The sequence below is a fragment of the Harpia harpyja genome, chromosome 21, assembly GCF_026419915.1.
Source record: "Harpia harpyja isolate bHarHar1 chromosome 21, bHarHar1 primary haplotype, whole genome shotgun sequence".
NCBI classification, from domain to species: Eukaryota; Metazoa; Chordata; class Aves; order Accipitriformes; family Accipitridae; genus Harpia; species Harpia harpyja.
This window is the reverse complement of record NC_068960.1, coordinates 2,001,892-2,025,809: the sequence shown is the minus strand read 5'-3', so window position 1 is coordinate 2,025,809 and position 23,918 is coordinate 2,001,892. Positions and strand designations below refer to the sequence as shown.

Below are 23,918 nucleotides of genomic sequence, written 5' to 3'. Positions count from 1 at the left end.
GACCACGCTGGATGCAAGACACCACGTGTCTGCACCCAGGGATGCGGGTCCGTGGCTGGAGATGGAGACATCAGGTGAAATCTGCTCTCAAGCCTTCTGGACAAGGCTTTGGAGACACAGAAACCTGCCCTGCATTTGTACCTGCATTTATACTTGCCTCGCACGCATCCCACCGCTGGTGCAGCCTCCCCATCCTTGCATCCAAAACTGGGAAAACCAAGCAGAGAAGGAATCCCATGGCAGATGCACCAGGGTGCCATCACTAGTGCTTTTTAAGAGAAGAGGTTATTTCTCCAACACAGTGAATCAGTGCTTTATTTTCAATATTGAAAGAGGTACAAGACCAGCAATGAGCTCGAGGTAATGAGCTGGCGTGTTGCGCTTTTTATCGCTGCCCTCGTAAGGGTGGGATTGAGGCAAAACGCATGCAGAGAAAAGCCTCCGACGTGCCCGAGCGCAGCTGCACCATAACAGCACCCGCAGCCTCACCAAACCACCCACGTGTTGCACTAGAGCTGCACCACTGGACCCACGGGTCAACAAAAGGTCTTCAAAAATCCTTGCGTATTGATTTGGAGGATTTGGTTTCTGGGACAGGGAGGGAAGGCCACGAATCTGATGCCGATTTAAGGAGAAATCAGTGTCACTGCCCTTCCGAGCGCAGAGGGAATGCAGATGTGATTCCTAAAGCCTGAGTTGTGCCAAGTGCAGCCCGTGAGCCCGATTCTGGCCTCCCTCGCACCAGTGTACAGCAAGGAAGAACCGTTAGTGCCACTGGAGTTCATAGCACAGTGATAAATCTGGTGTAAGGCCAAGTCCGAATCAAGCCCAGAGGACATGGGAAATCTAGAACCGTCTCTACTGTGTGCAAAATGGGTATAGGGGTAAAATACCTGGATGCTGTCTAGTGGGATCATAAAATCATCCTTGCCCTAGCACCCTGGAAGGGTTTATATAGGGCAATTCATACCATGATCTCAGCCCAGAATAGCACCAGAGATTAACCCAGACTCTGACCTCAGCTAATCCAGCGTTACTCCCTGGAAATGCCAGTGGAGCGACTCTGGATTGCATCAGTGCCACGGCAGAATCAGCCCCTCCTGGCTGTGATCTGGAGGGTGTCCTGGCTCAGCTGAAGTCACCAGCAAAACCGCCCCAGAGCTCAGCAGAGGCAGGACCGCAGGCACGCGTGCTGCTTTAATGGACAAAACCGAAAGGACTCAGCAGTAGCTGCTGCTGGCAGAGGCGAGGATGCTGGGGAGAACAGATGGTTGGGGAGGGGGTAAGGGTGGGTAAAATGAAGAGCTGTAGCCTTTGCATCACCCCAATTCGTGTGAAACACCCTCAGGCAAAGGTCATACAACCTGTCACCCAGCAAGCTCAGAGCTTCAGCAACCCCATTTTTCCCCTCACCTCCCCCGTGCTCCTCCCAGCACCCCAAATCGGAGCAGCCCTGAGAGGGAACCGGCACAGGGAAACCAGGAGCTTCTTCGGAGTTTCTTTTGCTCCCGGTGCCCCCTTGACCGGACAGTGCGCCCCAAGGTGTGAACGCAGGATCAGCCCAAGAGCCACGTGCCAAGTAGGGCAGCTCGCTTACTTCTCCTTCAGGTCCTTGTCTGCTTTGCCTAAAAGAGGGGGGAGAAAAAATCAGGGTTCATGTATCTTGCTCCAGAACCCCCAGCCCCTTTTATATGGTTATTTTGCTACATGCAGCTAACATCTCACAGCCATTGTAGTCCGTCAGGCAGGAAAGCAAGTTGTGGCCAGGGTGCTGCCCTGAACTTGGCCTCCCAAAGCCTTTTTCTGACTGGGGGAAGCAAACAGCATGATAATCACAACAGCAAGAAGCCCTGCCCTTCACCACAGACTCGCTCCCTACCCGCAGGGCACCTGCAAATATTCAGAGCTCCCACCTGACTTCCCTGAGGAGTGAACCAGCAAATTCTCCCAGCCCCTTTGACGCTGCTGCAGAAGCTCCCTGCCCTCACTTTGCACCACCAGCAGAAAACCAGAAAACCCCCAAGGCTCAGCCGCCCCTCAGACACACAGGGACCTGCGGCCGCATCCAAGAGCTCCAGCACGCTCTGCATTTCACCGTGGGAGGTCAGGGAGCTCCTGCGGAGCTGCCAGCTGGGCAGACTGATGCAGGTGAGATTTATTTAGGATGCAGGTGGCTCCTTGGCTTATCTGAACCGTGTCCTGGTTTCAGCTGGGATAGAGTTAATTATCTTCCTAGTAGCTGGTATAGTGCTATGTTTTTGAGTTAGGTATGAGAAGAATGTTGATAACATGCTGATGTTTTCAGTTGTTGCTAAGTGATGTTTAGTCCAAAGTCAAGGATTTTTCAGCTTCTAATGCCCAGCCAACAAGAAGGCTGGAGGGGCACAAGAAGTTGGGAGGGGGGACAGCCAGGGCAGCTGACCCAAACTGGCCAACGGGGTATTCCATACCATGTGACATCATGTCCAGTATATAAACTGGGGGAGTGGGGGGGGGGGAATCACCACTTGGGGACTAACTGGGCATCAATTGGCGGGTGGTGAGCAATTGCATTGTGCATCACTTGTATATATTCCAATCCTTTTATTATTACTATTGTCATTTTATTAGTGTTATCATTATTAGTTTCTTCTTTTCTGTTCTATTAAACCGTTCTTATCTCAACCCACGAGTTTTACTTCTTTTCCTGATTTTCCCCCCCATCCCACTGGGTGGGGGAGGAAGTGAGTGAGCTGCTGCGTGGTGCTTAGTTGCTGGCTGGGGTTAAACCACAACAACGGCTAGTTATGCTCTGCCGAAAGCAGCGCGTCACACGCAGCGTGGCCTGGCTATCAGCAGCTTCCCCAAAAATAACTACGTGGGGCGGAACAGCTGCCAAGCCACAGCTTTTACCTTTCGGGATGAACTTCAGCGAGCTGCTGAATATTCAGAAGCGAGACTGCCCCCTCTTCGGCCCATCGTTGAGGAATTCGTGGCCGAGCCCGTTGCCACACTTGCCACAAGACACCTAGAAACGCAAGGAGAGGGTTTGACAGCAAGCCATCTTTCTCAGCAGACAGGCTCATAAAAAAAAAAAAAGCCCATGGGGTTTTGGGTTTTTTTGCTACTTCCCAAATGTTTCAGAATCGTCACCTTTAAAGCCCCCGGCCGCTCCTTGCGCTTGGACACGCTGTCCTCGTGGACGGTCTCGGTGAAGGCTGGCCACGGGGACGAGTGCTCGTACTTGGCGCGGCTGGAGAACAGCTCATGGCCGCACTTGGCACACACATAGATGCCTGGGGAGGGCGGCAGGAGAGGGGTCAGTGCTGGGGGCAGCCCCCCGGCCGGCTCCCAGCAGCGATTACCAGGGATTGGGGGGGGCGGGCAGCGGTGAGGACTGGTCAGCAGGGTGACATGGGACACCCACCCACGCTGGACTTTGCCCGCGTGGGCCACTGCCAGCTGCTGCTGCCAGACCCCCCCAGGCCAGGCAGAGGAGCGGGAGGTTTTGGGACGTGGGGCAGGACCCGTATTCCCTATAGGGGCTCCTCTACAGCCCAGCCCCGCAGGACAGGGTCCCTCCCAGGGACCCCTATAGGGGGACACCCCCCCCAGCCCCACCTTTATAGGCAGGATCTCCCCTCCCCTCCCCATGGGGGGAATCTCCCAAAAAGGACCCCAGAGAGGGAACCCCCAGCCCGGTCCCCACGGGTGGAAGATGCCCCACAGGAAGGACACCCCCCCCCACTCACCCCGAGGAATTCAGCTTTTCCGGGAGCCACCCCCTGCCCGCCCCACCGGGGAGGAAGGGACCCCCAGACCCCACGGAGATCGCCCCCCCCCGTTCCCCCCGGCCCCGCTCACCCGGTTGGAAGTGATCCTTGAACACCTCGCCCCCGAAAAAGGAGCAGAAGGACATGGCTGCGCCCGCCGCCACGGCCCGGTTCCGCTCGCCCCGGCCCCGCCCCCGCCCCGCCCCGCCCCTGCCCCGCCCCTGCCCCGCCCCGACCCCGCCTCCACCGCGCCCCCACCCCGCGGCCGGCAGGGGGCGCTGCGGTGCAGGCGGTACCGGGGGCGGGGGGGGTCCCGGTACCCGCGGCGGGGGGGTGGGGGGGCGCGGGGCGGAGCGGGGCGGAGCGGGGACCCGGTCCGGTCCTGCGGATGCTCCGGCACCGGCGGCTGGAGAGGGGCGAGCTTCAGCCCGGCACCGGTCATCCACAGCCGGCACCGGGACCAGGACGGATATCCTCCGCCTCCAGCACCGGCTTTTCACCCCCGGCACCGGCACCGGCGCCGGCACCGACCCTCCTCTCCCGGCACCGACATCAGTCCTTGGATCCCCGCACCAGGACCACCCGGCCTCTTTCAGCACCGGTTCTTCTTCCCCGGTACAGGGTCCGGTCCTCCCCCGGCACCGGGACTGACCCTCCTGTCATCCTCCTCCCCCCCCCCCGCCCCCGGCACCAACACCGGTTCTCCCCCGGCACTGGGACCAGTCCGTCTCGCCGGTGGCGCCGGGGCTGCTCGTCCGTCTCCAGCACCAGGATCGACCCTTCCCCGGCGGCACCGGGACCCCCCATCTGGCCCAGGTACCGGCGCTGCGGGAACGGGGGACCCGCGGGGAGGGGACCGGGGCCACCACAGCCCCCCCCCCCCCCCCGCAGCGCTGCCCGGGGTGGGCGATGGAGGTCGGGCAGCTCTTGAGACAAACCGGGGGCTCCGCCACCACGCACACGCCAGGGGCTCAGTGGATGGGGATGTGGGTGCAGGTTCAGTGGGGGCCACCCGTCCCGCCACCCCGGGAGCGCAGAGCCAGGGGTCACCCGTGGGCACCCTCCCCACGGAGGCCAGCATGGGGAGGGGATGCGGGGTCTGAGCTGCGTCCCTTCGTGGGGGTCCCGGAGGAGGAGGAGGAGGAGGAGGAGGAGGAGGCAGCAGCCCGGCATGTGGCAAAGGTAAGGGCTTTGAAGGTGAACCGCAGGCAGCCGGCTCCTCGGCAGGCTCTGGCAAGGGATGAGCTGCGTGCGGCTTCCTTTTCCTTCCAAAAAACCAGGCACCGCAAGTCTCTTCTTCCCTAGTTTTATCTGAGGACGTCTTGGATGAGTCTTCATCCAGCGGCCTCACGCAGAAATGGCACCTTTCTTGATGCAAGAGCAAAAATGACGGCGCCCTTCGGACAGAGGCCAGGGACTGTCCCAAGGAGCCGGCCCTGCTGCCGGAGCCCTGCGGCCCGCAGCAAAGCGCTTGGATGGGTCCCTGCTCCCTAATGCCACCGAACGTGTCCATCAGCCAGGAGCTCACCCCGGGGCTGTGCCCGGCATGGAAAACCCCGCGTGGGGCCAGCGCTCAGCATGGAAAACCCCGCGTTGGGCCAGCGCTCCTGCCCGCTGGATGCTGCCGGTTTGAATTAGGTCAGGCTTTCATCTCGGGCAGGCTGAGCTCCCCGCTCCAGCCCCAGGGATTGATGATTTGTGGCAGGCACCCGGGCAGGGGGAGGAAGGGGCTCTCGCTGCAGCACCGTGGGGCGGCGGGGAGCTGAGGACGCACCGTGTCACCGCGCGGGGAATGGGTGACTTGCTGTTTTGAAAGCGCCTGGCTTATGATCCACCGAGATCAGACGAGCGGGGTGTCGGGAAAGGCTCCAAATAGACTCAAGGGCCGTGTACGCCTTTGGGGCGCAGATTTTCAGCCAGTGGAAGGAGCCACAGCGGCCGCTGGGCCCCTGTGTCTCTGCAGCATCGTCCACCTGGACGTCTGCTGCTAACCAGTTCAGAGGGTGAAGCTGTGCCTGCGCTAATGAAATAGTTGGGTGAACCGGCTGGGTCCTTCCCCAGGGCTGTGTCCTGGTGAAACTGGGGCTGAGAGCTCTCCTGTGAGCTGCAAGCGCCATGCCAGGAGGGATGCGAAGGTCTGGGGAAGATGGGCAGAGGATGGGGATGGCCGGGATATGGGGGCAAAGCAAAGTCCGTAGCAGAGGCAGGGCCGAGCTCAAGCCCTGGGACAGTGCGGGGAGGGGGGGGCTTTGGGTGCGGGTCACTGGGTACCAGACCAGGTGCTGGGGCTGGGCAGCTCTGAGCACCCCAGACACAGCCGCCCTGGAGCCATTCATGCGGTGCCGAAGCCTGCCGGGCTCCTCGCTCCCCCAGCAGCATAAAATCCGCTCCAGTATCCACCAGTAAATCCCCTGAGAAGGAGCGATGTGATGTGGAAGCGGGAGCAGAAGACAGAGCTGGGATCCCGTGCTACCCTACCCATTGCCCAAAGTTATGTCTTGAGGTTGCAGTGAGACTTTCTTCAAAGCCCCACGCTCCTTAATCACAGGATAATGCAGAGAGCTCTCCAGTTACAGCGCTAATAACCACAGCAATTTTGTTTCTGTAGCGGTATATTGTGGAGATAATTAGATGAGGGATTTCCAGCTTGCTTGGCTGGGTGATGAAAGCCTCCTCCGCGCCCAGGCAGAGCTGTGCCACCATCCCCGCCGGCAGTGCCAGCCCTCTGCCCCAGCCACCGCCACCTCTCATTAACTGGAGAGGGCTGCTGGAAATCAATTTTTCAATTAACTCTCCCTGATTTTACAACAAAAGCAAACACCAGTCGAGCAGTGCCCACCTGGGAGCGAGCGGCTCAGGGCACTGATGGGGCAGATCCCAGCGTGGGGAAACTTTCTCTTTCCAAGCGGTTTGTAGGTATTGCACCCTGGGGTGAGTTAACACCGGGGAGCACCACGCTGTGCCGTGCCGTGCCATGCCGTGCCGTGCCGTGCCTTGCCATGCCGTGCCGCGGAGGGTCCTGCTGCCTCGGGCATGTAAAGAGAGCATTTTGGGGGGAGATGCTCAAAGACACCAGCCCAGGCTGGGCCGCAGCTTGTCTCTGTGCCAGGTCAAGTCCAAGCCCTGAATTTGAACCAGAGCTGAGAGCGAGGAGAGGAAATTCAGAGCCTGGGTCCAGCGGAGAGGCTTGCTGATGTTTATGGCTTTGGTGTTTTCAAAAGCAGCGAGGGGGGTCGGCAGTCATTAGGGGTCTTGTGTCCCTGCCCAGCTGGGGCACTCGCAGCTCTCGAGGCTCTGCAGAGACGTGACCTTCCCGGGATGGGTGGCCCAAGCACCGCTCCTCAAAGGGACCTCCCGCACAGCACCGATCCCTTCTGGGTACCACTGGGGCTGGGCTCACAAAACTCCGCACGGCAGGTGCTGTGCAGAGGCTGTGGGGAACATCCCCCAAGAGCTGTTTGCCGGTGCCTCTGAAGCCACTGTCATCCCCATTGCTCCATCGCCCAGCCGTGCCCACCCAGCTACCCCCGGCGCTGGATGAAAATACTTGCAAGGACATTCATATTCAATTTATCCTATAAAGAGCGAAAAGATTCCCCCTACCCTGCATGCCCCCGTGGTCGCAGGCTGGGGACGAGCTCTGGGCTGGATGGTAGGTTAGTGCTGGCACCGAGGAGCCAGCGCCGGGGGTACCTCTGGGCTCGATATTTGCTCTCTGAAGCCTGAGCCAGCAGCAAAGCCTTCACCGGGGCTGCTCCGTGTGGACCCTCCATCTCGGGGTGCTGGTGGTCCAGCCATGGCACCCAGTGGGGTCCATCCCCGGTGCTCCCCACCCTACCAGGCACCCACGCTCCCCAGAGGTGGCTGCATTTCAGCAACATATCTATAGCCCCCGCTGTACTTGACGTCCCTGCCAGATGAAAACTCCCATACAAACCCAGGCTATTATTATCTCCGTCTTCCACTGTGCTAACGGTCTCTCAGGAAACAGTCGTGTTTTTTTTTTTTAGCTTTTAAAACCCACAAATACCGGAGTGGTCGTGACGAAAAGGCAGGCACGGCAGAGCAGAGGAGTGCCGAGCCCTTGCCAAGCGCCGGGGAGCTGGTGCCCCCCTAAACCAGCAGGGACGGGGAGCAGCGGCCAGGCAGGAGCAGCCGAGGACCAGCCCCGGGGCTTTCTGGTAGGCACGGCCAAGGGCAAGGGAGGGCAATAGGCAGCACTGGGGATACTGGGGATGGCTGTGGGGCCGCTGAGAAACCTGCACGATGAGAGGCAAGTGGGGGTCCCAGCTGCCCCCCACCTGCCGTGCTTGGGTGGGAGGTGTACGGGGCCCCATGGCATCAGGGAGGGAAAAGGTCCTTTCTCAGGCCCAGCTCTACCACTCATTTCCCTCTGCTCGCTCCCCGTTTTGCTGTTTCGGTGCTTTGCCTAGTGCCCCGGATCGCTCCGTCTGCCGGGGGGGTGCCGGCGGTGCCCGCAGGCTGGATGGCACCAGCCCCACAGCTGGGGTTTCTGCCGGGTGCGGGGTATTACCGGGATAAGCACCCGTGGATTATTTGAGGTTAACAAGTGGCTCCTGTAAATCAGAAGCAAAGCAAAAGCCGCGAAATGTGAGATTATATAAATGGCGCTGGAGGCAGCTGCGGCACAGCCTGTAATTAATTCATGGCAGTGAAATGCTTTGAAGATCCAGGGCGACGTGGATGCCGGGTGTAAGGCAGCCCGAGGGGAAGCAACCGCCGGTGGCCGGGTCATGCTCAGCCCCAGCTCCCCTGGGACAGCATCCCGGCTCCTGCCGCAGGGATGCTGCCGGGGGAAGAGGGCAGTGACGGAGCTCGAGCACCCCACAAACCTGCTGGGTGCTGGGCTCAGCCCCACGATGGCCCTGCAGAGCCCGTCCTGCAGCCTCCATCCTCCCTCCCAAAATCACGCAGGGGGCACAGCTCGGGAGCGCGGTCAGCCCCGTTGCTTTGGCAGGAGTGCAGCAACGGAGGGATCGCAGTGGGTGTTGGGGATGGGACAACACTTTGCCATGGCCAGAAACACCCTCAGGGCTACAGAGACTTTTTGCATTAGGAAAAATTTTGTGCCCTTTTCAGTAAAAACAGACATTACCGACCCCCTGCTTCCAGAGCATCCTCGTGCTGAACTGGGGCCGCAGCTCGGGCTTGCTTCATTTCAGCTTCATGCAATGCATTAAGCAAGGACCAAACCACTGTCGGTTAAGCAAGAAACATTTAGAGGAGTCAGAGAGTCCTGCCTGCCAGCGTCGCATCCCCCCTCACAGCCCCCGCGCTTGCACTGGCACCAACAGAATGTCCTGGTGCAGGAAAATCCCCCTTGTTTTGCTGCAGACCTGGCTTACGGCTCTGGGTTCTCAGAGGCCCCGTTGCTAATTGCCCGGCTGAGGTTTATCCTCGTTATACAAGCGGTTCCCCGCAGGCTATCATTGAGCTCATCTTACCACGGTGCTCTCTCCATCCCATCCCTGCTGGGAAGCGCAGGAAGAGCCACGAGCCTCCCGTCTGCTGACAGCTCCACGGCCCCAAGGGCATCCCGAAATAGGCTGGAAGGCACCCAGCCCATGGTGACGGGGTCCCCGGGGGCACCCCGCTCCTGCTCCATGGTTCATGGCGATGCTGATGGGGAAGGCAGGACCGGGGCAGGGACGTGCTGCGCCTTGACATGGCGCGGAGCTGAGCTGCTTCCTCCCGTTCCCTCGCAGCACCGACGCCGTCGGCGATGCGAGCGATGGCAGACCAGGCTGCGGCAGCGGCGGATGCCTCTCCAACCCTGGTACCGTCCCCGGGCTCGCCTCGGCGTGGGGACACTGATGGGCTAACGCTCCATCCCACCGCCACCAGGGAGGACGGCGGCGGACGGGACGGCTGCGGGCTTGTTTTCGCCGTGGACGGGGACACAAAGCCTCTCCCCTCGCCCCAGCCCGGGGGGATGCTCCTGGCCGACCTCCCGCGGACCCCCCAGCCCCGGCTGAGCCCGGCCAAGTCCCGCACGGCCCCGTCCTCCCCCAGCATCTCGCCGTCGGAGAGCCGTGCCGCCCTGCTCCGGCTGCGGGAGGCCAGGCTGGAGGACACCAAGAGACGGCTGTCGGAAGCCGTGCAGGAGCCCCTCAGCCGGCTCAGCCGGCTCATGGCCGAGGAGAGCGGCCCCATGCCCCGGGCAAAAGCAGGTGCCGGGGGGCAGGAGGCGGGGGGCAGCCCCGGGCAGATGGGGGGGCCGCGGGGCTGGGGGCCGCCGGACACGGGACTGGAGCCCCTGGGAGCCCATCCTGAACTGCCGCTACGAGATCTGCTCCTACGGGGACGTGATCCAGGTGGTGGAGGTGGCACAGCGGGATGCTGAACCCCAGCTGCCGCCCCCCGAGGAGCCGCCACCGGCACGGCCGGGGGGCACGGTGCCGGGCAGAGCCCTCGCCTTCATCGCCCTCCTCGCCTACGGCTACTTCGTCCTGCCGCTGCCACCCTACGCCGCCGGCCTCTGCCTGGGACTCATCTGCGGGCTGGTGCTGGGCTTCCTCGCCGTCCTCCTCCTCGTCTCGAAGTGTCCGCTGGTGGCACGGGGACCGCGGGGCCACCTGCGCCCCAAGCTGCTCCTAGGCGAGCCGCAGGAAACCCACCGCCTCCAGGTAGGAGAAGGGTGGTCCGGGATGGGGTGCTGGGTGCCGGCTGGAGGGAGCCTGGGGTTGGAGGGGCAGCACCGAGGGGGTGCCGAGCCTGCGGCGGGTGCAGGCTGCTGCCCCGTACGGCACAGCGGGAAGCAGCCGGCACCCTCTCCCCCCACCCAGGGCTGGATGAACCAGCTGCACATCTACGACCCCGAGCTTTTCCACCCCTCCCTCACGCACTCGGTGCTCGCCACACTGGATGGGGCCACCCTCAAGCTGTCCTACCCCAAGAGCAACATCCCGCGCCGAGCCACCTTCGAGGAGGAAATCCTCGACGCCACTTTCGTCAGCCACCGCTGCTACAACCTGACTGATGCCAAGGTGAGCCCAGCGGTGCCAAGGACCCTCCCGCGGGAGCAGGGGGCTCTCCCCTTGTAAGAACCCCCCGCACCCCAGCCTCACCGCCTCTCTCGGTGTTGCAGGTCTTCCTCTGCCCCCCCAGCCTGGCCCGAAAGCGGACTTGGAACAAGAAATACCCCATCTGCGTTCTTCTCCCCAACCCAGCGGAGGTGGAGTGCAGGAGCAGCGAGGAGCACGACACAGAGCTGCAGAGGGATGAAGGGACAAAGAAGGCGCTGGTGCTGGGGCAGGACGTCCCGGGAGACTGCAGGGAGAGGTGCCTGTACCTCTTCGGGCGGACAGGGAGGGAGAAGGAGGAGTGGTACCAGCACCTCATGCAAGCCTCCCGCGGGACACCCAGCAGCAGCCACGGCGAAGCCAGGGCAGGTAAGAAGCACGCATCGTGGCCTCTGCTCTGTGCCGGGACTGATCCGGGGTGGGAGCTGCACATGTGCTGGGAGGACAAAGCCCTTGGTAGGCAGTGGTGAGCATGGGGGGGACATGGAGGAGCCCAGAGCCAAGAGCATTTGTAGCAGCAGGGAGGGCCTGAAGGATCCCCCTCGCCAGCGTAGGGTGGGTGGCATGTCACTGGCATTCACGGATGGGCAGCGTGTCACCGCACGTGCATCGCGACACATCACCACGCGTGTATCACAGCCAGGTGGCACGTCACTTCTCATACCATCCTGACCCACTCATGTCCCCGTGTCCCCAGGCGTGGGACCAGCTCTGCGGAGCAGCGGCGGCAGCAGCGGAGGGAGCACCGAGGACATCCCCTCTGCTGTCCCACCCAAGGACCTGGAGGGAAGCGTCCGACAGAAGATTTTCTTGGATTACAGCACCTACATGGCCCGATTCGTGCCAGCGCAGGTGGGGAGCAGCCTGGACCAGAGCCCCCCTCATGGAGCGCTGGGCAGCCCCACGCCCACAAAGGTGAGTGGCACAAATCCAGCACTGGGAGCGGGACACGAGTGTTAAGTGGAGGCTGACGGATGCTGCGTGCAGCCGTTCCAGTCCTGTGGTTCGTCTCCTCCCTCCCAGCACCGCAGTTTGAGTGGCCAAGCTGTGGTGGAGGGGAGCACCCATCCAGCGCGTCCCACCGCTCCTGGGACCACCTCACTCCAGGGGCTCGTGGCTTCTGTTCCTCCGCAGCTCGGCGAGGACACGGCCAGGCGCGGTGAGACGTGCATGGCCTGGATGAACGCACTGGTGGGGCGCATCTTCTGGGACTTCCTCCGGGAGCAATACTGGGCCGAGCAAGTGTCCAGCAAGATCCAGAAGAAGTTGAGCAAGATCAAGGTGAGAAGCAGGAGCATCACAGCACCCAGGGGAGCCCCATCCCCACGGACCCACGGCAGGTGCCAGGCTGCGGTGACCATCCCCGTGTGGTTTCTCTCCATCAGCTCCCATATTTCATGAACGAGCTGACGCTGACGGAGCTGGACATGGGTACATCCATCCCCTTGGTCCTCAGCGCCTCGAACCCCACCATCAATGACCGAGGTAAGAGCCCGGTCCCTGAAGCAGGGAGGTTTCAGCAGGCACACGAGCAGCCCTCAGCCCCTGCGGTGCTGACAGGCGTTCACCCTGTCCCTCTCCCCGGCAGGGCTCTGGGTGGACATGGAGGTCACCTACAGCGGCTCGTTGCAGATGACACTCGAGACGAAGATGAACCTCTGCAAGCTGGGGAAGGAGAGCGCTGCAGAGGACAGTGGCCTGGCAGAGGCAGCTGGAGAGGGGTAAGGAGACTGTGCACGGCTGGGTTTCATCCTCCGCTTGCCTGAGCGAGGCTAGAGGGTGCTGGGCACCAGGGCACCCCGTGATGCTCTTCAGGGTTCACAGGGCCAGGCCACGGCTGATCCTGCTGGCAGACAGCGATGCAGAGTCCTCCAGCGCTGGCTCCTCCGACGAGGAAGACGTCACCGTTACGGAGCCTGCGGGAGCCCTGGGGGAGCGGGTCCCGCCGCCTGGCACCGAGGGGTAAGGGGCTGTTTGGGGTCTGCACCATGGGGTGTATGGGGCGATGCTGGGCGAGGCACGGTGCTACGCCAGCACAGGGGCTTGGGTCTGGTTTCTGCGGGAAGGCACACACAGGCAACCCGGCACATCTTGGCAGCCTTTCATAGGGGACTCCTGTCCCTGCGGGGTGCTGGGGCAGAAGGCTGGGGGATGCCGAAACCCAGCACGGCTCTGCGTCTCACCCTGCTGCTGAGCTGTGGCTCCCCTCGCTTTAGCCATGTCAGTGGCAACAGCACAAGCCGGAAGATCCTGCGCTTTGTGGATAAGATCGCCAAGTCCAAGTACTTCCAGAAGGCCACTGAAAACGAGTTTATCAAAAAGAAGATCGAGGAGGTCTCCAACACGCCGCTGCTCCTGACAGTGGAGGTGCAGGAGCTGGCAGGCACCTTGGCCGTGAATGTTCCCCCGCCGCCGACGGACCGTGTCTGGTACCAGCTCTTCTTCCTCCCATGCGGGGACCCACGTACATCCTCCTTCCAGCTCCCCTTGCTCCCTGCGGCTCAGCCAAGGAGCCAGCTCTGGGGCTTCGGGACATGAGGCTTTCTGCCTCTTTCCTTTCCCCTCGCAGGTACAGCTTCCGAGTCCCACCTCAGCTGGAGCTGAAGGTGCGCCCAAAGCTGGGTGAGCGGGAGGTGACATTCCTCCATGTCACCGAGTGGATCGAGAAGAAGCTGCAGCATGAATTTCAGGTGCCTGGTCTGTTTAAGGTCTCAGCAAACCCTGCTCAAGCATGGGCATTGCTGCGGTCAGGGATAATCAGACCTCAGTTTGGGCCAGGGTTATCACTACAAAAAGCCAATATCTGATCTGGTCTGTCCAGCTTTGGACAGTCAAGAAACACAACCTAAGGAACCAGCTCCAAGGGCTGGTGCTCTGAGCACTAGAGTCCATGAGGAAAAGTGGATTCCTCCCAGCATGTGCAGCCCTGCACCAAGCAGGGAGGATTAGGAGTGTCAGCAAGTCCCAGGCAGACCACCCCCCCAGAAGGGCTGAATTCACCCATCCACTCTGGTTTTGGGATGTTTGGGAGATTTACCATCACAAGGCACCCGCTGGATTGTTCTCAGCCTCTCACCTTTGAGACCTCTAGTCAAAGAGCAGAAAGGTCCCCACAGATATTTGGGTAGTCAAATCCCCCCAAAGAGCTGCCCATTTGAATGGCTTCAAAGTGCTGGTCCCTGCCCCCTGCCATGACCACCCTTGAAGCCATACAGGTGGGCAGGGCAAAGAAAAACTTCTGCTTGTCCCCACCCTGAGATATCCAGAGCTGGTAATCCCCTAGGGCCAGGCACAGTCAGCTGCTGATGAGGGGATGGGAGCCCAGGACCTTCTGTTCACAGCCCCGGTCTTTGACCTGAGCTCCTGTGCCTCCTGCCGAGGTCACTTCTTGGTATTCAAAACCACTTACTTGTTATTCTGGATTCCTCTTTTCAGAAAATTTTGGTGATGCCAAACATGGACGATCTCATCATTCCCATCATGCGCTCTGGCCTGGATCCTCAGCCACCCACGGGGGGACTGCCCAGGGACCTACCAGCCAAGGGAGAGAAGAGGCTCTGAAGCGCAGCCCCACGGGCAGGGCAGAGACACTGCACAGAGCTCAGGGACCTCGCTGGGACACGGGGCCAGCCAGGGCCTGGCCACTGACTGCATCCAGGGCTATGCCGTGGGGTCTGAGCTTCTCGGTTCATCTCATCCTCAGCACTTTTTGTAGATGAGCCTCCTCCTTAAATACTGCAAGCACACGTTCAGAGCAGAACCAGGCACAGGGCAAGGGGTCTGCAGGAGACCCAAGAACTTCATGCACCTCCTACCAGGTTCCCAGGACTCCTGGTCAAGGGGGCAGCTCTGGACCAGCGGAGGGCTGGGCTTTCCACTGTCTGGTTCCCAAAGAGGGTGCAGGACGCCCAGACCAGTTCTGCACTGAAGGAGTTGTGATCGCCGCTGATCCAAGACATCACAGCTCCAAGATGCATCACACCCTCCCCGCAGGCAGCTGGACTGCAAGGAAAACATGGGTGGGAAATGAGTTCAAAATCTGAATAAATCCATCACTGCCCAGTCTTACCTAGCAGCCATCTTATTGTACACAAGTTCCCACACCTGCTGAGGATGCCGGCCAGGATCGTGGGGCTTTGTGCAGAGAGAAGTCCACGGGTCATACTTCCAGCTCAGCAAAAGGAGTGCCTGGGTGTGCGTGTGTGAGAGGCGGCAAGGGGAGAGACGGTCAGTGAGACTGGGCAGAGGCAGGTAACGGGGAGGCCCTGTATTCCCAGCAGAAACTGGGGCAGAAGTGCTGGTACCGGCTCTCCTCTCCTCTGGAAGAGAGGAAGGGGAGTCTTCACCGTGGTTTTGGTGAATGCAGGCAGTGGGAAAAAATTCACTGGGCAAAGGAAAGGGAGGATCCAGAGGACAGAGCAGACATTCAGCTGTCCCAGTTAGTCCCAGTCCCAAGTGCTATTTGTCCCATCCTCATCTGCTGAGGAGCCTCAAGGACACACTGCTGCCCACAGGCAGCACTGAATACAGGCAAGACACCCCTCCAGAAGGAAGACAGGCAGCAGGCATGACTTGAAGCCTTTTTATTGAAGGTGCCCAGTTAGGCAGCCTTGCATATCTCAGTCCTTACAGCTCTTCCTGCACTCCTGGCTTCCCTTTCACCAAGTGTTTCTTCTGAGGGCCCTGGAAGAGAGCAGAGAAGAGAGCTCTCGGTGTTAGTGGCAGACAAACCTGGCCTACAAGGCTGCATCTGAGCTGTGGGGAGCAGAAATGCAGCTCTGGCCCCTTTCTGCTGTGCAAGGCTGCTCCTGGTCTCTGCTCCCCAGCTGGAAGCTCTGTGCCGCCATTCACAAACCACCCCCGGGGCCTCCCTAGCCCTGCAGGAATCACAAGCGGAACGTCATTGCCCTCACACAAAGGGTTTGTTTCTCTGGACAGCACAAAAGCAGCCAGAAAGCGGCAATGAGTGACCTGCTCCGAGCCAGGCGGGCTGTCCTGCAGTCAGGGGACGTGGAGAGGAGCAGTAATTGTGCTGATGAATGCTACCAGGAGCCCACGGTGGTGGAGCGGCTGCTGAGCTGCTGCTGTATGAGCCCTGGAGGAGGCAAGGCCTCCCACAGCCAAAGGCACAGATTCTCATCAGCCAACTCAACAGACCCTGAGGGATTTCCACCAGCTAAGAAATGAGGTTGTCCCAGACCAAATAAGTCCTATGGGAGCAGACGGCAAGAATTACTTATGCGCCTCTACTTCCAGCCAAATGTAAAGTTTTGCCACAGTATACATGGGGGAAACTCTCACCCCGCAGTAGAAAATGGCAAAGAAAACAGCTGCAACCAGGTAAAACCACCTCCTGTCACTAAGATCCACATCACAACTACTCAGGACTTGCAGTGACAGCAAGAGCAGAACACAGAACAAGCTCCTAACACTGAGATAAAGGAAATCAGCTTAACCTCTAAAGAGCTCTGCAAAGGCACTGCATAGCCAATCCCCCTTCCCACGGCTAAGGAGGCTTAGCCTGTTTCACATGGGACTTCTAGCTGACAGGCCAGATCCAGACATGGTTTACGTCTGCGTGGTATCCAAGCAGTTGTTTCTTTCATTTCTGCTAGCTGAAGGCCTGGCTCACTTAATGCTTCCTCAATTTCACATTCAGACTTATGCACCAGCCTGGTGTAGGTTGCAAAACTATTCAAGAAACTCTGCTTGTTTTGGATTTATTTAAATTTTATTTTTTTGCTCTGGATTTAAGAAAAATACACTGCTTGGCCTTTTTGAAAGCTTCCTGACAAAAGAATCCCAAATTTGTGTCTGAATTTGACCCAACCTTTTCCTCTTAAGATCATTAAAGTTATAAATCATTCCAAACAAATCAAAGAAGTGCACAATTACGGGTGAAAGGGACCATATGTCCAACGCAGTGCCTGCCAAGTTAACTGCTTGTTTAAAACATCCTGTGGTGAATGGAAACTGGTTGGCCATATGGTATATTATTTGCTAGTTGGGTTGTCTTGGATCATTCACACAACCATCATGTTCTTCCTTAGCATAATATCTGCTGTGTGAATTGAATTCATGCCTGTCTTTTATGCAAGATGGTCCTGATCACTCATTTGGCTGTTGTTATATTGAGAAGCAGATGCTTGGTTGGAATCAATCAGTTGCTTTAGCCCCAGATGCAAACATGGCCTGGGAGCTGGAGCCGCTGCAGAGCATAACTCACCATGAAAGCCCGCTTCTCCTGAGCTGTCTGGAAGCAGCCATGGCCAAACTTGGAAGTAGTATCAATGAATTTGAGTTCAATGGCTTCCAGAGCCCGGCGGCTTGTATGCACCAGAAGGGACTGGAAAAGAAGAGTCACAATGCATCAGGCTCATCATTACAGAAAATCTGGACATCTGCTCTGATGGAAGCAGGGTTGAAATATCCTAGGTGCATCCATTAGCCAAATATCTCCACAAAAATCTGCCTTCTCAGAGAAACACCCTGGTGCTTAGGTGGCAGGTGATGCCTTGGATTGCAGAGCAGCTCTGAAATGAGCCTGCTCTTCACTTAGCATTTCGTTTCCTCACAATCTGCTTATGGCCAAGGTTTCCATTTCTGGGCCCTGCATCACAGCCCTCAAAGGCTTGCAGCTTCTGTCTCCAAAGACAGTAAATCTGACTGCACACTGCCACAAACGATCCAGCTGCAAATGGTCTCACTGAGCACCATGCTCATGTGCCACATCCCCTCTGCAACACAGTGTCAAGGACCCGACCAGTCCCCCTGCCCAGCGCTTGGAGGCAGCAGCATTCTCCACGTGGTGAATCTGTTCACAGAGAGCTACAGACTGTCCCTTCCCAGCGCCGGCTGCACTCTCACCTTACGGAGGGTGAGCACACGCTTCTTTGTGCCCACGACGCAGCCTTTCACCATGAGGAAGTCGTTGTTGACCTCCCCATAGTGAGGAAAGCCACCCTGTGGAGAGAGGCAGAGAGACAGTTGGCAGGCAGGAAAGCTGGATGGGAGCAGATGTGTCCACAGGTGACATTTTCTGGGGAAGAAGAAGGTAGTGACTGACTGTCCTTCCAGCTAACAACCCTCTGCACCCTTGAGGTTGCCTGCTTGGGACCACCAGAGCATGTCAGCCACACTGACTGCATGACCCCAGCTAAGGAGCACCCCATAAGAGCTGGGGAACCAGTAACCCTGCTTCCTTCCCTGGGGGATGTGGGTAAACAGAGAGCAGAGCTGGCTAGGCTCCCGAGTTAACGGTATTTAATATGCAAAAGTGAATTTTTAAGCCAAGCAACAAACATTTATCTGTTAAGTATCAGATTTCTAACGTAATTTATACTTCTTTTTCTTTTTAAACAAAGTTCTCATTTCCTGCCCAAGTTATCAGCTGAAAGTTAAATGTTTGGGTCTACCAATAGACCTGAAAAAACACCTCACAGAGATGGTTTTCCATGAGGAAAGGAATCACTGCATTTCTTTCAGTGAATTTCCTTCAAATCATTTCCTATGCAGCTGTCCCCAGGCAAGGAACTACTTCCCTGGCTCGGATTTCTGCAGCCAGGGCCCAGGGCCAGTCACAGCCCTGTTACCCCCTCAGCCCTTACCAGAGGCGTAATGGTCTTTTCCGTGACATCGTAGTGCGTTGAGGCGTTGTTCTTCACCACCTTGCCGTCCTCCACGTGGATCCCATGGCCAATGCGGTAAATCTAGGAACAGAAAGGAAATGCAGACGGCGACTATTCTGCCTCCTCACTGAGAGATGCCACAGGGTTAACGCGGTTTTCACCAAGATGTGCCCCCTGTGATGTGTTCCTTGAGCAGGGAAAAAGCACCGGGAAAGACAAGGAGAGCAACAGCACTGCAGATCTCTAGGGAAACATCTGAGAAGCTGGGGGGGACAGAGGCCACCATGCAAAGAAGGATGGTGACAGCACAGGAGGAGGGAAGGCAGGAAGGCACAGCGGTGCTCTGAGGGAGCCCATCTGGGCCATACCTTCTTGTTGAGCTCCGTGCGGTGGTGGTAGCCCTTCTGGCCAGCCCGAGCAATGGAGTAGCCAACCCGGGCCGGGTGCCAGGCTCCGATGCAGGCAACTTTGCGCAAGCCCTTGTGTGTCTTCCTGGGGAGCTTCTTGGTGTGCCAACGGCTTGTCACCCCTGAAAGTGTGACCGGACAGGGTGGTGAGAACACCGGGGAGATTCAGGGCTGGTGTCTGAGCGCTGGGGAGGGGAGAGTCTCGTCATTCTTCTGCAGTTCTCAGAAGACACCATGTTGGAAGGAGACCAAGAGCTGTCACCACCATGAGAGGCCAGAGCACAGAACTGTTCTCACTTCCCATGGATCTGATCAGACTGTGATATGTTCCTGCTGAGCACATCCACGCACACGCACAGAAACACCCACACCTCCACACACGTGGCATTTGTGAGAAGTGCAATGGCTTTACATACTCAGAGTGCCTCTGAGCCTCCTGGGAGTACTATGGGCACGGCAGACAACATGGCCTTTCCTGAGTTTAAGGAAACCAAGCTCTGCTACAATGGAACTGCATGTCATGGTTGAGGTCCAGAGCCTCTTTGCTACTCCCTGTGCAATAAGTTGGTGGGTTCTCAGCATGGCTAACACTCCCCTCCCCTAACACTACCTTATGGGCAGCGCCATATGAGAAGGACAGAACCAAGCCCCTCGCAAGGGTCTCCTTGCTCTGTACCTTTCATCCCATGCCCCTTGGTCACACCAATGACATCAATCATCTCGTTCTGGCTGAAGACACTGTGCACGGAAACCTGCTTCTCCAGCCTCTCACGAACCCAGTCAACCTTGTCAGCAACTGTCCCGCCATTCAGCTGGATCTCCATCACATGGGCCTTCTTCTGCCGCAGCGGGAGCAGCTTCATCTGCATTAGACAATGCATTAGGGAAAAATGTTGCCCCTTACCTCCCAGGCACGAACATGAGGCCAGGGCCGCATCACCCACCACTTGTGAGGGACACAGAGGGTGAGCAGGTCCAGCCCTCTTCACCACCCCTCCCTACCACACTGTCAACCCCTTCCATAACAGCCAGCAGCCTGGGTCAGCATGCCTACATATCTCTTGGACCCGACTCCTTGTCCTTGAGTCCAACCACCCCACTCCCAGTGCTCCCATTCCAGGCAGGAGCTGATGCACACCCTCTCTCCAGGGAGCACAGGAACAGGCCAGCCTCATCCTACCCCAAGAGTTAAGCACAGTAGTAATAGCCATGGTAAATGCCCCAGAGAAGCCCATCACCAGAGCACTGTCTGAGGCTGAATGCTGTGCCCAGCCAGGATGCGGCTCCATGCTCCGAGCCAGAGTCAGCACCTGTCCTTTGGTTGTGCTCCACCTCTGCTTCCAGACTGAGCAGTTATTTCTAGTTCCCACCAAGAGATGCCTCCGGTCTCTCCCAGTTCCAGCTCCCTGTGCAAAGCCCCTGCCAAATCACCGCAGCGGGACTTTGAGGATCTGTGCCAACCACAAGTAAAGCCTTGAGCCAGCTTAGCTCTGTCCCAGACTCCAAAGCAGCCATTAACTCCAGGGATCAGCATGAAAATGGGCCCTGTGTATCCAGCATTCAGCATCTGGAAAAACTGTGCCTGCCCATGGGTTATTTTTGCCCAAACATTTGACACCCGTTGCTAATTTGAGGTGATCATGGGGCCTAAGGTCCCTTGCTGACACAGGGCTCACCACCTGCTGAGTCTCTGTGCAGTCTGCTCTTCTCCATGGGGAGCGTGGGCTCCCCAGCGTGCCCGAGCCACAGCCCCCCGCGGCAATCCCCCAGCAGGCAACTCTGCTGAGCCCGGCTCAAAGGGACAAGGTTGGTGTCAGGAGGTAGCTGGAAAGGTCAGCCAGCACCTCCCATCACCTGCACGCCCTGTCCCACACCCTCTGACCGGCGTCTGCCTGCTCAGCCTTCTGTGACCCCACCAAGACACCCCCACGATCCCACCTCCCAGGCCCTCACCACGCTCCCGAGCTGAGGAAGACCCTGAGCCCCCCTTGCCCACCCCCCCAGGGTGAGGCTCTGACCTGCGTGTGTACAATGACACGAATGACCTTGCAGTATTTTTTCATAGCCGCAAAATCCTTCTCCAGCTGCTTTTTGCCATCCTCATCCTGCCATTTTTTGCAGTACTTGGTGAACGCCTTCTTCTTGCTCTTGTGCCTACGACAAAAGTGTTTTAACATCCAGCAGAGCTGAATGGTGAAGTGCTTCTGCACTTCACTGTGCCCTGAGACAGCGCAGCGTGGGGGGACAGATCACCTTGCCAGACATTCGACCGAAGGCACAAGGTACCTGTGGATACCTGAACCTCGCCTGACTGTCAGGGCCACGACACAGGGCTTTGAGGTGGGAAGAAGAAAGTGAATAATGAGCTGTGAAAAGGGCTGGTAATTCAAACCTTTTTGCATGAGGAATCCAGTTGTCTCCCACTGACTGGCTCAGTGCCATCAAAATACAAGCGCAAAATCAGAGCTAAGTGGAAAAAGGAGAAAACAGGCTCCGACAGGGATCAGAGGCATGTGGTGGGTGGATCTCAATGGCACTTTCGCAGGAGACACGATTCCTACAGTTATGAAATTCATGTTTCCATTTTCTTCTCTGCTGGTGTGGGATTTGGGGCGTAGATGTTTACAAGGGCCAGAGGTGACATTCTGCATCAATTTTTCCCCTGACAAATCTGATTTTACTCCCTTCATTTGGTGCCTCAGTTCAAGTATCCCAATTTAATGGAGAGTAGATGGGCCCGACCTACACAAAGGAAAGCGAACCTGCAGCACGCACTGCCATATGATATTGTGGAGAAAGCTAACTTAGTTCAACTATTAGAATAAATTTACATATGCATATGCTGATTCCCAGCATCAAGCTGTTTCCAGTATCTCTGTGCATGACTAAATAAATAGCAGTTTCACTCCACCTCAGAGCCAGCTGCCAGTAGCTGAGCTGTTTGCAATGGCTGGGCATCATGGACAGCCTGTGGAGAAGACCTGCAAGGAACTCCCCGCATGCAGTGCCCCAGGGACCCTCCCCAGCCACGGAGGCACGTACCAGTTCTTGTAGAAGCGCCGTCGGCACTCGTCGCTGATGTGCTCAGCAAAAACAGTCTTGAAATTCCTCAAGCCCTTCGGTGTTTCTATGTACCCCACGATGCCCACCACCACCATCGGGGGGGTCTCAATGATGGTCACGGCCTCCACCTCCTCCCTTTTGGAGGTCTCTGCAAGATAGCAAAGGGAAACGGTGCTCAGCATCATCTAGGATCAGATCATTCCCTGAAGGCATTCATGGCCCATGACGTTACAGCGAGGCAGCAACGTGCTGGGGGCAAGGTCACACTCTGCTCTCACAGCCAGCCTCAGCCCTTCCATCTCCCACCTGCTGGAGGACCACGCAGGGTTTGATCCCCAGACACTGAACAGGTTAGACCCTGTGGCCCAGCACACTTTAACCCATCTTCCCCACGTTGGGGGAAGCAGTACATTGGATGGTTCTTGCCCTGGAGTTTGGCTCCAATCCTGTGGGCATCCTGGAGGGTAACATTATAAACTTCCCCAGCAAGATGCTCCAAGCCCAGGATTTGTCAGGTAGTTACCCTGGAGGGTCCTTCTGCCAGCAGGATCCAACAAACCACTAGTCACCATACCAGTGTGGGAACTTCCCAGGAACCCCCAGACTCAGCCCACACTGGCCATGAAGTGGCCTTTGGCCATCCAAGATCTGGACGGCATTACAGCAGATAGCCTGGAAGCTAAGTGCTCCACCGCCCATTCCCAGGCGCAGCCTTTCCCACCAACAAGTCTGTTCCCTCGTTTCCCTCCTGGATGTGGCTCCCTGCTTCCATCAGCCAAGCCTTACTGAGCCCAGGTCTGTGCACCTCCCGCACAGTGTGTGTCATGCCAGCTTTGTAGCCCAGGAAAGCTGTCAGGTGGACTGGTTTGCTGGGATCATCCTTAGGCCACGTCTTCACCTTCCCTCGGTGGCGACGGCTTCTCTTGTGGGGGAGGAAGCCCAGGTGGCCATGCCTGGGAGCAGAGAACTTGCGGTGGGACTGTGGAGAGGAAGAACAAAAAAGGTCAGCTTCACTTTCAGGTCCCAGAAGACGCTGGGAAACCAAAGCACAACAGGAAATCTCCCCTTTATCATCAGTGAATGCTGGAGGGATTCTGGGCTTTTCCTCAGTTCCAACATGACAAAAAGAACTCATAACAGGACGGGATTTTGTTCAAGCTTCTGTCATGTGCATGGAAGAATTTAACAAGTTTCTGGACAAACGGTGCCGATGAAATAGAAAAACTTGAACATAATCTCCCTTCTTCTGCTTGAGGACTTTGAAGGAGAAATATGTTCTTTAATAGGTCTGCCCTTCTGTGATGTTAATTATAGTGAGTTATTCTGTAGTCTGCAACACCAAAAGGGCCTGCTAAGAATTCATGGGCTTCATGTCGTCAAGGCAAATGGCACCAAGCAAGCACAGCTAAAGATCAGAAGAAACGGGAAAGGATGCCCAAAGGAATCAGTAATAAGAACATGCGCAGGTTAAATATGCACCTTGAAAACCAAATTAGAAGAGCTAAATATATAAACCCCAATCGCAAGGTCATGCTGAGCCAGGCAGAGAAAAGCAACAGCACTTTAGAGACATGGACAAGTTTGCACACAATTGACTTCAAGGCAGGGGAACTGGGGGTCAGCCCAAGCAGCAAAAGTTAGATCTACCTCCACTGCAACTCCCTCCTTGCTAAGATCGGTCCCAGCACCTGGTTGCACTTTCCACCGAGCTTATTTTCCAGCCCAAGTGGAGACATGTCGAGTTCGACCCCATTTCAGCTGCACTAACACCGCCGGTAACCCAGCCCTGCTCACTGTCCCTCTCCACACAATCGAAAGGTAGCAGTGCCGAGCTTTACAAACCATGGGACGTCTTCAGCCCAGGTCAGCCGCAGAAAGAGGCTATCAGTAAGTGCGTCTCCTGTCTAATACTTAAGATTGTTATCGGTCTGAAGACACAAATTTAGCTCCTAGCTTCACCCGCTGCTATGTTCATTTCGTACTTGGCCAAGCTGGCAGGTTGGACGTAACAGTTGCGGTGTGATA

At 57.7% G+C, this 23,918-nt stretch overlaps 3 protein-coding genes across 3 annotated transcripts; 1 reads left to right on the top strand and 2 right to left on the bottom strand.

Moving 5' to 3' along the window:
- Positions 1-297: 297 nt before the first annotated feature.
- On the bottom strand, positions 298-3,942 carry MSRB1 (methionine sulfoxide reductase B1). Its single transcript, XM_052772514.1, has 4 exons — positions 3,844-3,942; positions 3,133-3,275; positions 2,893-3,007; positions 298-1,625 (listed from the first exon to the last, which is right to left on the bottom strand). Exons 1-4 carry the CDS (start codon positions 3,896-3,898, stop codon positions 1,594-1,596), a joined length of 345 nt encoding a protein of 114 aa, XP_052628474.1. The 5' UTR covers positions 3,899-3,942; the 3' UTR covers positions 298-1,593.
- Positions 3,943-7,816: 3,874 nt separating this feature from the next.
- On the top strand, positions 7,817-14,863 carry LOC128134598 (testis-expressed protein 2-like). The gene is given in 13 exon segments (XM_052772494.1): positions 7,817-7,933; positions 9,479-9,984; positions 9,986-10,399; positions 10,559-10,759; positions 10,861-11,164; positions 11,493-11,710; positions 11,930-12,076; positions 12,181-12,280; positions 12,384-12,516; positions 12,620-12,757; positions 13,012-13,224; positions 13,365-13,485; positions 14,231-14,863. Coding segments are annotated over 12 exon segments (2,604 nt in total). The 5' UTR covers positions 7,817-7,933; positions 9,479-9,495; the 3' UTR covers positions 14,357-14,863.
- A 500-nt stretch (positions 14,864-15,363) lies between these two features.
- RPL3L (ribosomal protein L3 like) lies at positions 15,364-23,889 on the bottom strand. The gene is made up of 10 exons (XM_052772507.1): positions 23,736-23,889; positions 22,680-22,872; positions 21,873-22,041; positions 20,849-20,984; positions 19,507-19,693; positions 18,792-18,952; positions 18,403-18,504; positions 17,663-17,758; positions 17,022-17,141; positions 15,364-15,478 (listed from the first exon to the last, which is right to left on the bottom strand). The coding sequence occupies exons 1-10, from the start codon at positions 23,736-23,738 to the stop codon at positions 15,422-15,424; spliced, it is 1,224 nt and encodes a 407-aa protein (XP_052628467.1). The 5' UTR covers positions 23,739-23,889; the 3' UTR covers positions 15,364-15,421.
- Positions 23,890-23,918: the final 29 nt, after the last annotated feature.

Excerpts from the sequence above, each read along its gene's own strand:
- RPL3L (XM_052772507.1), bottom strand. Across the intron at positions 22,042-22,679 it reads GGTGCACAGACCTGGGCTCA|AGACCTCCAAAAGGGAGGAG; the intron begins GTAAGGCTTGGC and ends GCTATCTTGCAG. Across the intron at positions 18,953-19,506 it reads CAAGGGGCATGGGATGAAAG|GGGTGACAAGCCGTTGGCAC; the intron begins GTACAGAGCAAG and ends TCACACTTTCAG.